At 32.1% G+C, this 17,047-nt stretch overlaps 1 protein-coding gene across 5 annotated transcripts in view; it reads left to right on the top strand.

Annotated features, from left to right (window-relative positions):
- The first annotated feature begins 1,157 nt into the window (after positions 1-1,157).
- LOC142325610 (DNA topoisomerase 3-beta-1-like) overlaps positions 1,158-17,047 on the top strand; it is a 56,638-nt gene continuing 40,748 nt past the window's right edge. For 4 of the 5 annotated variants that reach the window (XM_075367574.1, XM_075367573.1, XM_075367570.1 and 1 more), the window contains exons 1-3: positions 1,158-1,305; positions 1,867-1,975; positions 12,369-12,487. In XM_075367574.1, the coding sequence (XP_075223689.1) occupies positions 12,369-12,487 (119 nt within the window). In that variant the 5' untranslated portion in view covers positions 1,158-1,305; positions 1,867-1,975. The remainder of the gene's footprint in view (positions 1,306-1,866; positions 1,976-12,368; positions 12,488-17,047) is intronic. The other variant, XM_075367572.1, reaches the window with a different exon arrangement.

The raw sequence follows: 17,047 nt of genomic DNA, 5'->3' as shown, positions 1-17,047 counted from the left end.
ACTAGACCAATTCGCTGGGTTGCAATGTTTAACCTACCTACCAGCTAAGCTGCACTATTGTAAAAATTTAAGGTAGTCAAACATGATGCTACCCATAATCCCCCTTGTGCATTATTAGGTACAAATAATGCACAGCGGGTTACATTTTCAGTTACAAATGAATATTTATACCTGAAAATGTAACAAAAATAGGTAATAAAAAAATGTGTTTATAAGAATTCTTTATTAAAATATATTTATTTTCATATTATTTCCTTTAAATGGTAAAAAACAATCACTTTTTTGTTACTATTCTGTCTTTTGTTTGGCTTTTCATAACCTGTTTTTGTAGCTGAAAGAAAATCTCAAGAGATTGTGTTTTTTTTGTCTTCAGTCATTTGACTGGTTTGATGCAGTTCTCCAAGATTCCCTATCTAGTGCTAGTCGTTTGATTTCGGTATATCCCCTACATCCTACATCCTACATCCCTAACAATTTGTTTTATATATTCCAAACGTGGTCTGCCTACACAATTTTTTCCTTTTACTTGTCCTTCTTTTAAATGTGGGAAATTTAACTATTTGTTACAATGATTACAATTTTCCATTCATTGCTTAAGTACAGTAAATGCATTTCTGCCAAATTTTCATTTTTATACGCGACTTAAATTTCTAAACCATTTTCTCAAACACAAATTCCTGATGTTATATGTTATTAGATCTGATATAAATAATGGGTGGATAAAGTGACAAATGTAGTGGTGTTGCGGCAAATAGATGAAGAAAGAAGCATTTGGAAAAATATAGTTAAGAAGAGAGACCACATATTAGGCATCCTGGAATAGTCGCTTAATATTGGAAGGACATGCTGAAGCAAAAGATTTTGCAGCCAGGCCAGGATTGGAATATGTAAAACAAATTGTTAGGTGGTATACCGAAATGAAACGACTAGCACTAGATAGGGAATCTTGGAGAGCTGCATCAAACCAGTCGACTGAAGACAAAAAAAAAAAAAATGTTATTTATATTTCTCAAAAATATACTTCTCTTTGCTACGTATCTAAAATAGGTTACTTAGTCCGAATTTTAGTCGACTCATAAAATCTAATCGATCTTCAACGAATTACGATTATTTAATATCGACTATGAAATAATATTTATTTAGTCGCGTTCAATGGCGTACTTTGAGAACAATTTTTTTTGTTATAATTTTTTGTTTAGTGGACTGAAATTTTTGATAAGAATTGATTGTTAATGAATTACGTGAAATAAAGGGACATGGTTAAGAGAGTGGGGAGAGATACGATTGAAGGTAAAGAATGGAGAGGTATGTTTAAAATAAAAATTTTTATACTTTTTTTATAAAAAAACTGGAATTTTTATGAAGTAAACACTATTAATGGATGATTTTTATCAAATAAGTCAGTGGATGTAAATGAATTTCCAGTGTGTTAATTATTTTATCTGAGTACTCTTAGGTTAGGTTATGTTATGTAGGCTAGTCTGATAAATGCTTATTGCCTTTACACTTAGCTACCGTTAGTATGACTGTCAGTCCTTAAAACGTATCCTTTTCCTATATCTTTTCCATTGTGGTGATAATGACTTGGTTATTGTCTTTCCTGTTCCTGATTTTCTCCAGTTACAGATCTAAATAAAGGTTTATGTTGTATTTTGACTCTTGTATTACTTCGGCAAAATAAATAAAATTTATTTTATTGCTAAAGGATTCTGGCTATCAGAATATTCAAACAAAGATGTAATAAAAATGTTAGGTAAATCAGTCCATTAGTTATTGAATTTATTGGATAAAGGTAGATGAAATAAATTTTATCTCATCCTGTTTTATATTTTATGAGTAAAAGTTTTTTTTCTTTGTACTTTTTAGAGAATGATTCAAAGAAACATAAGAAGCCCAGTAAACACAAAAAACACAAGAAGAAAAAAGTGATGCCGAAGAAGCTGGCACATCTGATGCAGATAAAGTAGCCGATGAAGTAAGCAATTTAAATAAAACGATGTGTATTGTGTTAATGTTTAAATTATATTCTACTGCATGTCATTAAATAAAAATAATTACTTTAGTAAAAATAGAAAACTGTAGTGAAGTAATGAAAGTTAGAGTTACTTACACTTGACTTGTTCAATAACACTGGGAAACAAAAAATAATTTTGTTTTTCTCAGGAAGAAAAATATGTGATTCATCCCATTCTGCTTCATCCGTCTTTAGTAATTCTACTTCCCAAATAACAAAATTCTTCTACCTCCATAATCTTTTCTTCTCCTATTATCAGATTCAGTGGTCCATCTTTGTTATTTCTACTACATTTCATTACTTTCGTTTCGTTCTAGTTTATTTTATTGCATAGAACATCATTCATTGTTTCTTCTAAATCCTTTTTACTCTTGGCTAGAATTACTATATCATGAGCAAATCGTAGCATCTTTATCTTTTCACCTTGAACTGTTACTCCGAATCTAAATTGTTCTTTAACATCATTAACTGATAAACGGGGATAGGGAACATCCTTGTCGGACTCCCTTTCTTATTACGGCTTCTTTCTTACGTTCTTCAATTATTACTGTTCCTGTAAATGTTAGCAATTGTTCTTCTATTTCTTATAACATTTTTAAAATGTTGGAACATTTTATTCCAGTCTACGTTACCGAATGCCATTTCTAGATCTGTAAGTACCAAGTATGTTAGTTTGTTTTTTCTTTAATCTCCCTTCTACTATTAATCTGAGCGCTGAAATTGCTTCCCTTGTCCCTATACTTTTCCTGAAACCAAAACGGTCTTCTAACACTTCTTCCACTGTCTTCTGAATTCTTCTGTACCTTCTACTCTCTTCTGAATTCTGTACAGAATTCTGGTTAAGATTTTTGATGCATGACTAGTTAAGCTAATTGTTCTGTATTCTGCACATGTTTTTGCTCCTGCTATCTTTGGTATCATGACTATAACACTCTTTTTGAAGGCTGATGAAACTTCCCCTTTTTCGTAAATATTACACAACAGTTTGTATAATCTATTTATTGCTTCTTCATCTGCACTGCACAGTAATTCTACAGATATTCCATCTATTTCAGGAGCTTTCTGACATTCAAATCTTTTAATGCTCTCTTAAATTCAGATCTCAGTATTGTTTCTCCCATTTCATCCTCCTCAACTTCCTCTTCTTCCTCTATAACACCATTTTCTAATTCATTTCCTCCGTATAACTCTTCAATATATTCCACCCACCTATCGAATTTTCCTTTCGTATTATATATCGGTATACCATCTATAATGTATTTAACACATTATTACATTTTAATTTTCCTGTATGCTCCGTCTATTTTACCAATGTTCATTTCCCTTTCCACTTCTGAGCACTTTTCTTTAATCCACTCTTCTTTTGCTAGTAGGCACATCCTGTTTATAGTATTTGTTAATTGTCGATAGTTCCTTTTACTTCCTTCATCGCTAGCATTCTTATATTTTCTACGTTCATCCATCAGCTGCAATATATCGTCTGAAACCCAAGGTTTTTTACCAGTTCTCTTTGTTCCGCCTAAGTTTGCTTCTGCTGATTTAAGAATTTCCCGTTTAACATTCTCCCATTCTTCTTCTACATTTTCTACCTTATATTTTTTACTCAGACCTCTTGCGATGTCCTCCTCAAAAATCTTCTTATCTCGTCTTCCTCAAGCTTTTCTAAATTCCACCCATCCATCTGACATCATTTCTTCAGGTTTTTAAACCCTGTTTCTTTTCTTCTCAGATACTCCGATCGTCCAAGTTTAACTTCCATATAAAGCGATGCTCCAAACATATACTTTCAAAAATGTATTCCTGACGTTTAAGATAATTTTCGTGTAAACAAATTATATTTCTTACTGAAGGCTCATTTCGCATGTGCTATTTGGCATTTTATATCGCTCCTGCTTCGTCCATCTTTAGTAATTCTACTTCCCAAATAACAAAATTCTTCTTCCTCCATAATTTTTTGTCCTCCTATTTTCACATTCGGCGGTCCATCTTTGTTATTTCTACTGCATTCATTACTTTTGTTTTGTTCTTGTTTATTTTCTTGCGTAGGACTTCATCCATGCTGTTTATTGTTTCTTCTAAATCTTTTTTACTTCGGCTAGAATTACTATATCATCAGCAAATTGTAGCATCTTTATCTTCTCACCTTGTACTGTTACTCCAAATCTAAATTGTTCTTTAACATCATTAACTGCTATTTCCATGTAAAGATTAAAAAGTAACGGGGATAGGGAACATCCTTGTCAGACTCCCTTTCTTATTACGGCTTCTTTCTTATGTTCTTTGATTATTACTGTATATTTAATTATACTATTTCAGTACTACAGTATTAATTTTACCTTTTTATTACAACAAAACAGAAGAGGAATAAGAATGCTATGAAATTAATCGGAAAGTTTTAAATTAAATCTAATCCTGAAAACCAATTACAGTAGAATCTGTTTTAATAAAAGTCGGTCAAATTTAAAACAATAAATCTACATATATTTAAGATAAAAAATACATCGATTGAATTTTTTTTCATAAAATAAAATTTTAACATAATTCAGGATTATTAGGCAAAAAGCTTTGTATTACATTTGGTTCACAATATCACAACACATGTGCTCAATGTGAGCTCCCTCTATCATGCGATACGCATTGAATCTGCAGTCCAATTCCTATAATACAGGTTGTAACATTGATCGATCCGCTAATACAATGGCCTTTCTGATGCGAACTGTAAAGATCCTGGTTGGTAGCTGATACATGTGTTGTTTGATAAAACCACAGAGAAAAATTCAGGGTGGAAAGTCTGGGGAATATGGAGGTTAATGCAAACATTCACTATTGTCATGGGCAGCATGCCCAATTTATCTCTTTGGTAGTTGCACTATTCAACAAACCTAATCCATCATTTTGGTGGTTTCCTTTAAAGTTCATAATCTTCCACAGTTGGTTAGGGGATGTCTAATCTCTACTGGTTGTGGTGGTGATTTCTGTGGACTTCATATGAAACTCTCTCACACATTCCATATTTGCCTTGCTTATTGGTGGACAGCTGGCTGACTTTTGCTTACAGATGCATCCCCTTGTTTTAAAGTCGGAATACCACTTACTGACACCTGGGCCCATTGAGTGCTTATTTACCAAAGTTCCTTACAAAATTACAATGCACAGTGATAAAAGACTGACAGACGTGAAAATTCAGAACATAAAAAGTCTTCCCTGGCAGCTATTTTTTCTCCCATCGCCCTAGTGACGAAATCAATAACTATATGACAGCTGCACCATCCACTGAAAATGAGTTTTCTTTCCGTTGATGCTGCTTTTATATATCTGAGTGTTATTAAATGTGAGTCAAGTTTGTAATCAGAAAGATCACCTGTATAATAAAAAAATCTCATTTAATTATTATCAACATCCTGACCTCTGTAGGGGAAGTAAGCAACTGGCGAGTGTTTAGTAAGCTAAGTAAGCACCCGGTGGACCTCTAGTCACCCGGGTTGCTATTCTACCTATACATCTACAACAGCTTCAGATCCCCTCAACCATCCTCCACAGGGCTAAGATTCTAAGGAAGCCAGCAACTATGTTCCATTCCCTTTCGGTTTTCTAATTAACTAGTAGATCAAAATCAGAACTGATCCTCACAAGCTCTCTAGCTACTTTGGTACATTCAGCATCTTACCTGGCGCAGAAATATAAGACATGGCGCACATCATCAGTGGGCTTACACTCAGGAACAAGCTTGAATCAATCAAACCAAATCTGGCCAACATATCCTAAAAAGCACCATGTCCATAAAGAAACTATAATATACCAACTGGGGGAAATCCACCTACCTACCTGCTTAGTTCTCACATAACGAAAAATATCATGTGTTTAACAGCCATCAAATGATTAAGTCCAGCTGACCTGCCATAAATGGAAACCATGATCATCTATTTCTTTTATGTGCCCAGAAGTAAGTTGGTCTATCTTCTTGGTATAATTATGTAATTAGCACTGGGTTGTAAGAATATTAATGGACTTAATACCAGAAATAACAAGGACTGTTTCTCGAGAGACAGTCCTCTAGGCACCAATCACAGACAAAAATAGGAAATCCTGGGCTCTTAACAAACTATTCCTGTAACATGTGTAGCTCACTTGATCAGCACAGACAGGTACAGCATACAGTATTATAGCTTCGTATACACTAGCTTGTATAGAATGCTGTTTACCGCAACTCAAAATACCATAGGTCTGTATTATAGTGTTTTCATCCTTCGGTACTTGTTTCCCCACAAAGTTAGAACAATCATTAGCTGACCCTTCTTTCTCCTTCTAGCAAGAATCAAGGACCAAATTTTCTATTGTGTAATTCTTATCCACTGAAAAAGATTTTCCGTCCATTTTCTTAGGATATCATCATTTCTTTCTCGATCTAAGATATTAGACAATTTCTTTGAAAACTCCTCCATAGAGCTAATTCTACTTTTAAATTATAAGGAAGACTTTGGATCCATTTGTGAAACAACTTGCAACAAAAAGTTGAAAATCCTCTTCTTTGTATTATTTGATATCCAAAAAGTTTGATATTCCATAAAATAGGATTTAAGTGCTTGGTGATCATTGTACCTTTACCAACTTTTCTAAAATAGCAGTATCTGCCTTTCCATCTGTTTGAATGTACTGAATGTTGTGACTGTCCAGTTGTGACTGTCATGTTGTGGAAGTCCAGTCCAATTGTGAGTGGGGTATAGAATACTATCTCTACAAGAAGGTACTCTGAAGCATTCTTTTTAGTGGGTTTATTTTATCACATTTCCCCTGAGTAGATCATTACCATCTTCTATTTTTACTTACCCTTAATCCCTTATTTCTTGGATTATTCTTTTGGCTAGGTGAATTTGTCAACCCATTTTATTAATTTACTGGAAAACACAGAATGAGAGAGATAATATAATTTGGTGATAATCATGACAAAAATAATTCATTTAAATTATTTCTTCCTCTTGATAAATTATTTAAAAATTATTAGTCACATTTATCCATAGCTATTACCAGTTTCTGTCTTTCAGAAATACAAGCATTTATGTTGAAACCAAATATTCATTGCATTTAATCATAACAACCTCTTGAAATCATTAAATTTGACTAGAAATTTGTTTGTCTTAGGTTATAGTTGAATTTATGTTCTTAGATTACACTGATACCATTTCTTAAATTGCATTTTTGCGTACATTACAAATCTGTAAATACAATTTTTCTATCACCCTTAGTTTTAAATAAATTACGGTTAAAAAAAATTAAAGGAAAATATAATTAAAATCTGTAAAATTTATAATTTTGCATGGCCATACGTGTTAGAATGATTTTGCTGATGCTTTTCTTTTTGTAAATAGCCTCAGGCACATCCCGAATTAATGTCCAACAGTAATCGGCTACCATGTTAGTATTACTTAAAAACTGTAACGTTCAGATATCAATGATTATCGCACTATCACCCCAAGTAATGGCCTACTCAGCCCCAAGTAATCACCCCAAGTAATGGTACTCAGGCCTACCATTCCCGAGACATATGGTACAAAGCACATCAGTATGCACGGGTTTAGTTTTTAAATCCGTATAAAAGCGACTAACATTTAGTAGGTTTGAACCTGAATACCTTTGACTTCGAACATCAGCTTTAAACAACTGAATTACAAGTTAACCACTAGACCAGCTAGAGTTACTTACACTTGACTTGTTCAATAACACTGGGAAACAAAAAATAATTTTGTTTTTCTCAGGAAGAAAAATATGTGATTCATCCCATTCTGCTTCATCCGTCTTTAGTAATTCTACTTCCCAAATAACAAAATTCTTCTACCTCCATAATCTTTTCTTCTCCTATTTTCACATTCGGCGGTCCATCTTTGTTATTTCTACTGCATTTCATTACTTTCGTTTCGTTCTAGTTTATTTTATTGCATAGAACATCATTCATTGTTTCTTCTAAATCCTTTTTACTCTTGGCTAGAATTACTATATCATGAGCAAATCGTAGCATCTTTATCTTTTCACCTTGAACTGTTACTCCGAATCTAAATTGTTCTTTAACATCATTAACTGATAAACGGGGATAGGGAACATCCTTGTCGGACTCCCTTTCTTATTACGGCTTCTTTCTTACGTTCTTCAATTATTACTGTTCCTGTAAATGTTAGCAATTGTTCTTCTATTTCTTATAACATTTTTAAAATGTTGGAACATTTTATTCCAGTCTACGTTACCGAATGCCATTTCTAGATCTGTAAGTACCAAGTATGTTAGTTTGTTTTTTCTTTAATCTCCCTTCTACTATTAATCTGAGCGCTGAAATTGCTTCCCTTGTCCTTATACTTTTCCTGAAACCAAAACGGTCTTCTAACACTTCTTCCACTGTCTTCTGAATTCTTCTGTACTTTCTACTCTCTTCTGAATTCTGTACAGAATTCTGGTTAAGATTTTTGATGCATGACTAGTTAAGCTAATTGTTCTGTATTCTGCACATGTTTTTGCTCCTGCTATCTTTGGTATCATGATTATAACACTCTTTTTGAAGGCTGATGAAACTTCCCCTTTTTCGTAAATATTACACAACAGTTTGTATAATCTATTTATTGCTTCTTCATCTGCACTGCACAGTAATTCTACAGATATTCCATCTATTTCAGGAGCTTTCTGACATTCAAATCTTTTAATGCTCTCTTAAATTCAGATCTCAGTATTGTTTCTCCCATTTCATCCTCCTCAACTTCCTCTTCTTCCTCTATAACACCATTTTCTAATTCATTTCCTCCGTATAACTCTTCAATATATTCCACCCACCTATCGAATTTTCCTTTCGTATTATATATCGGTATACCATCTATAATGTATTTAACACATTATTACATTTTAATTTTCCTGTATGCTCCGTCTATTTTACCAATGTTCATTTCCCTTTCCACTTCTGAGCACTTTTCTTTAATCCACTCTTCTTTTGCTAGTAGGCACATCCTATTTATTTTATTTGTTAATTGTCGATAGTTCCTTTTACTTCCTTCATCGCTAGCATTCTTATATTTTCTACGTTCATCCATCAGCTGCAATATATCGTCTGAAACCCAAGGTTTTTTACCAGTTCTCTTTGTTCCGCCTAAGTTTGCTTCTGCTGATTTAAGAATTTCCCGTTTAACATTCTCCCATTCTTCTTCTACATTTTCTACCTTATATTTTTTACTCAGACCTCTTGCGATGTCCTCCTCAAAAATCTTCTTATCTCGTCTTCCTCAAGCTTTTCTAAATTCCACCCATCCATCTGACATCATTTCTTCAGGTTTTTAAACCCTGTTTCTTTTCTTCTCAGATGCTCCGATCGTCCAAGTTTAACTTCCATATAAAGCGATGCTCCAAACATATACTTTCAAAAATGTATTCCTGACGTTTAAGATAATTTTCGTGTAAACAAATTATATTTCTTACTGAAGGCTCATTTCGCATGTGCTATTCGGCATTTTATATCGCTCCTGCTTATTCATAACTGTAGATAAAATGTGGATCCACCACTGTAATCCTGAGACAAAACAATCAGAATGTGGACTGTAAAGGGTGAATCTACTCTGAAAAAAGGCGAAGATAGTTCCATCGGCCGGGAAGGTGTTTTTTGGGATAGTAACGGAATTTTGTTTAAAGATTATCTTTATAAAGGTAAAACAATAACGGTACAGTATTACGCATCATTACTTTACAAGCTGAAGGCAGAAATTGCAAAAAAAAACGACCACATTTGTAGAAGAAGAACGTGTGCTTTTCAATCAGGGCGCATTGCCCTGATTGAAAAGCAAAATTTGGGCGCATTGCCTGCTCACACTTCGACAGTCGCCGTAGCTAAAATTCACAAATTGCACTTTGAATTTGTTCAACACTTATTTTATTTACCGTAATGGCCTCAAGCAACTTTTTTTGTTTCCTAACCTTAATGTTTCGTTTGGTGGAAAGAGATTTTCATTGGACGAGGAGGTTATTGTTTACATAAATGCTTATTTTATGGAGAAAGAGGCCAGCTACTATTTGGAAGGGTTAAAGAGATAAGAGCATCACTGGTAATACTGTTTCAACTTGAAAGGAGACGTTATTGAAAAATAAAACTATATTTGACAGAAAAAATATGTCTCTATGTTAGGCTCAAAAGTTTTCAGACAACCCTTGTATTCGTTCCGGACAAAAATACAAAGCGTATTAATTGCTTCTCCATATAGTAGTTATATTTATTTTTCCCTGTGTGTGTGTGTGTGTGGAGCTTGAGGAGGGTCCCTTCATCATAAAAGTTTTGAGGAAATGTCACTAGCCAGTTGTGCATGAACTTCTATACTTTTTTGTTGTTGTGGAATCTGTATTCTTTCAGTGTCTTCATCAATCGCCCGAACAAAAAGAAATCACAGAGGGATAAATTGAACTGTCTGAAGGGATGTTACAAGTTTTCCTTAGTAAATTTTGGCCAGTTTATGGCTGAAATGCTAGTGACTAATGAAGTCTGGCATTACTGTAAAGGAGAATCATATATAACTATTAATGTCTGATGACGTCTTTTGTTCATGTAGACAGATTTCACTTTCTCCAAGAGCTGGCAGTTGTACGACGTATTAACAATATGACGTTTGTGGAGAAAATTGATGAGCTATAAAGACTTTTTCAGTCCTAAAGATAAGATGGTTGTGAGAACTTTTTCAGCTGATCGATACATTTTTGCCTTGACAGGACAAGGCTCTCCACTCTTATGCCACTATGTATTTGTTGATTTCTTGCGAATGTAGTGACGAACTCATGTCTCATCATATGTGACTATTCATTGCAATAGATTATTTCCCATCATTAAAAGTCAATTCAGGAGCCTTTAGGAAATTTCCTGTTTGGCCTATTTCGAGTTTGAGTGAAACGTCTTGAAACCCACCTTGTTCAGACTGTAGAACTCAAGAAGCTTTGTAGTAATGGAATGGATTTTTTCATGATTGGTAGATTGATGCTCACTCCTGTAGTAGTCTTGTCAACTGTAAGGTGTATATTGTCCTCTATTAAATCAGAAAGATTGATTGGATGTTATCTGTAACATGTGCTCTTATAAGTGTATTGTGACTTGTTCTCTACAGCTTTGCATTCTCTTTTAAGTTTGTTCTTCCAGTTGTAGATTTGGGTATGTGATTTCTATCACCGAACTGTGCATGCAATTTAGTTAGAAGAGTTTAAAGCCCTCATTTGTGAGAAATTTCATGGTAATGATGATGGAACCTGTTGTTCTGACATGACCATCCTACTTATCAGACAGATGCAAATGCTGAGGCGGATGGGCTCCCTGTCACATCTTTTCTTCAATATCCCTTCATATCAGTCCATTCCTGTTTGTATACAAGCCATGAAAATAAAAGTTTGGTTCATATTTGAATGATCTCGTATTACAGTAGTAGTGGAATAATCAGGTTATTTAAGGAGGTAATTTACTGCCATTTTCGACATTCGAATTTTATTTTTCTTATCACAGAAACCAAAAAGTAGTAATAAAAAAATACATTTATTTGTTTATTCATGATATGAATGATAATTTTTAGACTGCAATCTATTTCATTGTATTGCGAAAGGATGGTAAGATCCCCCAGAAAATGTGTTATAGAAACAAGTTAATCATTTCAAAGTTCCAAAGTAATACTGTTTTTTTTTAACAAAGTATAAAAAAGTAAACTTGAAAGCTCCCTTGAATTATTAATTTATCAACACTTTCAATATGTTAGGCTTCTAATATTTCAATGATTTTACTTGTAATTATAAATATTATTTATTAATTATTTTCCATTACTAATTAAATCAGTTTGAATTTTAGTAAGTTTGTGTATTCTTGTTCAGCACAGTTCAGTTTCTAATTTATTGGCATTGCTTTATTTCAGTTTCTTTTTAATTGTGCTTTATAACTTGCATCAAGAAGCAAGCTTTGGGAAAAATCGCTGTCTGCTTCCATTTATAAATATAAATTTTATTAAAAAAAAAGTTACCTCCCTAGCCTTTACTATTGTCTTTATCAGATATGACTTGTGATTGCCTGATTTAGCGTATGGTCTGGGAATTCTATTGCCATTAAACAGAATTGGTATATGTATAACTTTCACTAACCTTTCCTTTAGTTGATGATTTATTTAATATGGACCTGTAAAAATACTTATTCATTTAGTTTAACTTGCTTCATGAGGAAAAGAGATGTTTCCTAGTTTACCTAGGACAGTGTCAGAATCCATAGTGTTAATTTTAGGAATTTTGATTTTATATGACATATTTCGCTGTTTATTTTGTTTAAATGTGTTAACTTTTAAGTATAAATAAATTTATTTTAATTTTTATGCAGATGTCTGTTCAAACAGCTGATGGAAGAGAAGTTAATCTTGATTGGAATAGAGTTAGGTGTTTTGAAAAAGATATTAGTACAATGTTTCTTCATAGAGTCAGAGAACATACTACAGCTGTGTAAGTTTTATTTGTTTTAATTTATAACTAATTATATAAGTTGACAAATTAAAATTACTATACATTTATGTGAGGCAGTTAATTCTATAGTATTATTATATTCATGGACATGCTACACATGTTGACCTTAATAAGGTCAACAAAAATTGATGATATGATGAGTGAATAAATGCAAATTCAAACTGTAGATGAATTAGTCTAGAATCCATCATTCTATGCGCTATACCAACTGTTCAGTTGGTTGATATGAGTGTTATTTATTTTATTTAAGTGGACATTACTTGAATTTCGAAAGAATTTTTTCAAAGAGTTTATCTAAATCCAATTAGGGATAGGTTTCATTGTTCAATGAAAAAAGGAAACTTTCACTGAGCACCTTGTTAGCCATTTATTGTACATAAAATAATGTATTTTTAGATAAATGTGAAATCTCTTGGCAACATATATCATTGTCCTTCATAATGAGTAGTTTATTCTCAATCCAGTGTATACTCTAAAAATGTACATTAAAAATAATTACATTTTGTTTTAATTTAATTTATCAAATGGTAAACTCTTGTCATATACCAATAAACTGTTTACTGAGATTTGGATTGAACATACTCTGGCCTGGCCATCTTATTTAATACATATATAAAATCAACTATCATGTGTAATCTTTACACCTAACTTATGTAGAACATTTAAGTCTGGATGAAATTCCTATTCCAGATAAAACTTTCATGCGTCATTTTCTTTTTATTGCCAAATTTTAGTTGATAAGTTATTAAAAGAAGGATTGTAAATAGCTAACATAAGTTCAATTATTTTGGCCAGTTGAAGGTTCACCAGCCTCAGTAACTTTATGAGTTTCATTGTTTTAGAAAGTGTTTTGTTATTTCTGTTAAAATAGACAATTGTGGAGGATATGAAGCAAGTTCTGTTAATCACTTTCTTAATGTAAAAGATATGTTCCAATGTAAGATGTTTTGACAGTTCAGGGAAGTTTATGGTGATGTAAGTGAATCAATATGGTTCATTGATTTTAACACCAATTAATGATGTTAAAAATTTAATGTGGAGGGAAAATATTCATGGTGATAAATATACCGGGTATCTGGCTGCCACTACAGATGATGAACTGACATATGTCATTGAATTCATCTGGTATGATCAGTGTCAGATGCTAGGTGGAATCCATGAAAATGTCACATATTTCTTGCTTCATATGCCACAAACTTTTCACCATTCATCTTGATTGTGCAAAAATTAATGTGAGGTTAGTTCCATGCATATTTACTGATCAGATTGAACAGAGAAGTGTTGTGTGTTTGTTTTTGGACTGATACTAAAAGGAAAAGAGATTGAATTTTTCAAGTGCATTGTGGTGTGTTATGAAATATAATTTCATTATGATGGAACTTACAGAATTGCAATTCTTTATTGTTCATTGAGAAAATTGAAAAAAGCTATCGTGTTTTAGAATAGTGTGAAAGAGTATTCATATATGAAAAAATGCATAAGTCAATAAACAAATGAATAAATAAATAAAATTGCAGTAATAACGAAATGTATAAAAAAATAATATTATGAAACTTATATTACAAGACAATAAATCAGATAACATAAAGCAGTGCATAAATGGTAGTCATTTTTAGGCACTTACATCCTAACAGAATTTGATATTTACCAAATTGCAGATGACAAAAAAGAAAGGAGTTAGCCTATCTTTAATAATCAACACAGTTGTGATGCTAAAGTCAAATACTAAAAATGTGTCATGAACAGTTTAGGAAGCAGAGCTTAGGTCACCAATATGCTAACTAAATTGCAGCCAAAATGTTAAAAATAAGCTGCTTTCAGATCTTAAAAAAAAATTCTCAATTAGAAATTTAAAAAAATTACATTTTTAGTTCTCAATATACGGAGTATGAGGTAGAAGCTTGGAAACTTTGGTTGCATTACGCGTAAAAATAAGTAAAATAAATCTAATTTTGTGAAACGGAAAAAAAGAGTAAAACGTATTTTCCTGTTTCTTATTTTTGGGCAGTCTGTCATGAATGGTATGACGTTTAAGTGCAGTTGTAGCATTATGTTTCATACCTGGCAATTATGAATTTCTTTAGTGTTAATCTTCCTTCATTAATTGAGATCATCATTTAATGATATAATTTGAAATAAAATAAAAATCTGTTATGAAATTATAAGTTTTTAAAGAAAGATTGATGATGAGTATGGTATAAGAAAAAACTTGAAGTAAAGTGATATTTTTTTAATTTAGCACTAAACTGTTAACCACATTTCTTTTGATCTATGACCTGAGAGCTCCAGAAAATTTTGAACACCTCAACAATTACCTTAAAATAAAAGAATAATGTGTCATGCTTATAATGAAGAAAAATAAAAATAAAAATGTGGTTCCAATTGCGCCCCATATAGTAAAATTGTATACTCCTGGCAGTTTTGGCTAATGATCGATCGATATTGTAAGAGTTAGTCTTAAAAAAAAATAAATAAATAAAATAGTGAAATATATTATTATAATGAATTAGAATTTTGAGTAAAAGTGAATTTTTAATTAATAATAATTATTATTTATTAGGTATAAATTCAATTGGGGGTATAAGTTTTATTTTAAGTTTAATTTAATCGGTCGAGTTAAAAAATTTAAAAAAAATTTTAACAGTTTGTAATGGGCAGTTTTTCCAAACCAAAGAAATCTCCAGATTACATAAACATTTTTATTTTTAACTAATTAACCATTTTCTTAAAGGTTTTGTTTTTGGTGTAAAAAGTTGTTGATATTAATTTTGTTTTACTTGATAACTAGGAAAATAGAATACTATTCTAACAATTCTAACTCCCACTTCTACTACAGAACTGTATTTCTCAAAAAATTTTGTTAAAGATTTGATGTAAATTTCTTTTTTTTTTGTGTATACTTTTAGCTCTTGTAGACAATTTTTACACTTTTTAGTATATTTTTCAGGTAGTATATAGAGCACATTTCTCAGCAATTACTGAAAAAGATATTAAGGCAGCGATGCAAAATCTTGGTAAACCGAATGAAAATGAAGCTAGACAACAATCTATAATTGAATATAGATTGTTTTGCTTCAAATTGTACTGTTATTAGTGTATATGTACTTTGAAAGACATAACAGATCTCGATATAATACAAGTTGTTTGCCTATTTATTGGTTAACTATCTTATATGATACTATCAGTTGCTAAATTAAAAATGTCTGAGTTTTAAGTAATTCTGAAAATGCAAATAAACGTAAGAGTTCTGTTCAAAAATGTTTGTCCATATTTTTTTTTCTTGAAATGTATTTGAATGCGAGCGGTAAAATTTGGCTGAGTACTAGTATAATTTAGTTTAAATTTTGTAAGCATAGTTGGGTAAGCATTTTGTCTGCATTTTTGTACTTGTTGGTGTTGGAAAGCATGTGTAACAGATATTATACAGGAAGGAAGAGGAATTTACTGTTATGATTTATAAGAAAATGATTGGTTGTCATCAATCAATCAGTTGTGTGTAGATTACCCCGCTTATCAACTGTATAGTTTATTCCATCACCTGTCCCTTCACCTGCATCTGAAATATTCTTTCCAATCTGCATGAAAACTAACTGTACTTCCAAAAATTAGACTACCTGCATGTAGTCATTTGATATTAGGAATTAGAAATGACTCTGGGATTAGTAGCGGTCCCATAGTATGATTTTATCAGATGATATAGGTATCCTTAGAGAGGAACTTTGTGCCAAAGCTACATTTGATTGAACAAGAAGTTCATTTTTATATTGTACAGGACATGTTGGAATATGCCAGAGATGATTCTAACTTCCTTAAGACCATGATAACTGGTGTTATAACCCAGAAACCAAACCTCAGTTTTTACTGTTAAAGTCACCATCAACCCCATGCCTAAAGATAGCAAGACAAATGAGTATTTATGTGAAAGTAGTGATAGTTTTTTCAACTGCTATGAAGTTCTGCATTACAAATATGCATTAGAAGGCCAAAATAAATTCAACCTTGACAAACAATATTATCTGAAGTTTCTTCAAGAGACCATTTCTGTAAGAATCCCACAGTGGCAGTTGCAAGACAGAGTAACCCGTCATCATGTTTAATCCAGAATCTCTTTGTTAAGCACAGAATTACTCAAATTGGCCATGCTCTATTCATTAAACATAGCTTCTTATGATTTTTTATTCTTCCCCAAGATTCTGATGTAATGGCTGGTTAATGGTTGTAGCTGTTTAAAAAGAGGAGTACAAAAAATGTTCCCAGTAATGTAAGGAACGCTGGGTTAAATGTGTGGAGTCAAAAGAGGGACTGTTTTAAAGAAAATTAGGACTATTAAACTACCTTTTTTTTCATGGCCTATAATCAGATAAGTCTTGAACAGATCTCATATATATATATATATAAATACAATTTTAATGTTTAATTGAATAAATTTTGTTTATGATTATTACAGGTAACTAACTAGAATACTTACAATGCTAGGAAAAATGACAAATAATTTTTTTGGGGTGTCATTAAATTATAGTTAAAAAAAAATATGGAAAA

This window comes from Lycorma delicatula, chromosome 5 (genome assembly GCF_047948215.1).
Source record: "Lycorma delicatula isolate Av1 chromosome 5, ASM4794821v1, whole genome shotgun sequence".
NCBI lineage: Eukaryota > Metazoa > Arthropoda > Insecta > Hemiptera > Fulgoridae > Lycorma > Lycorma delicatula.
This window is presented reverse-complemented; position numbering and strand designations above follow the sequence as displayed.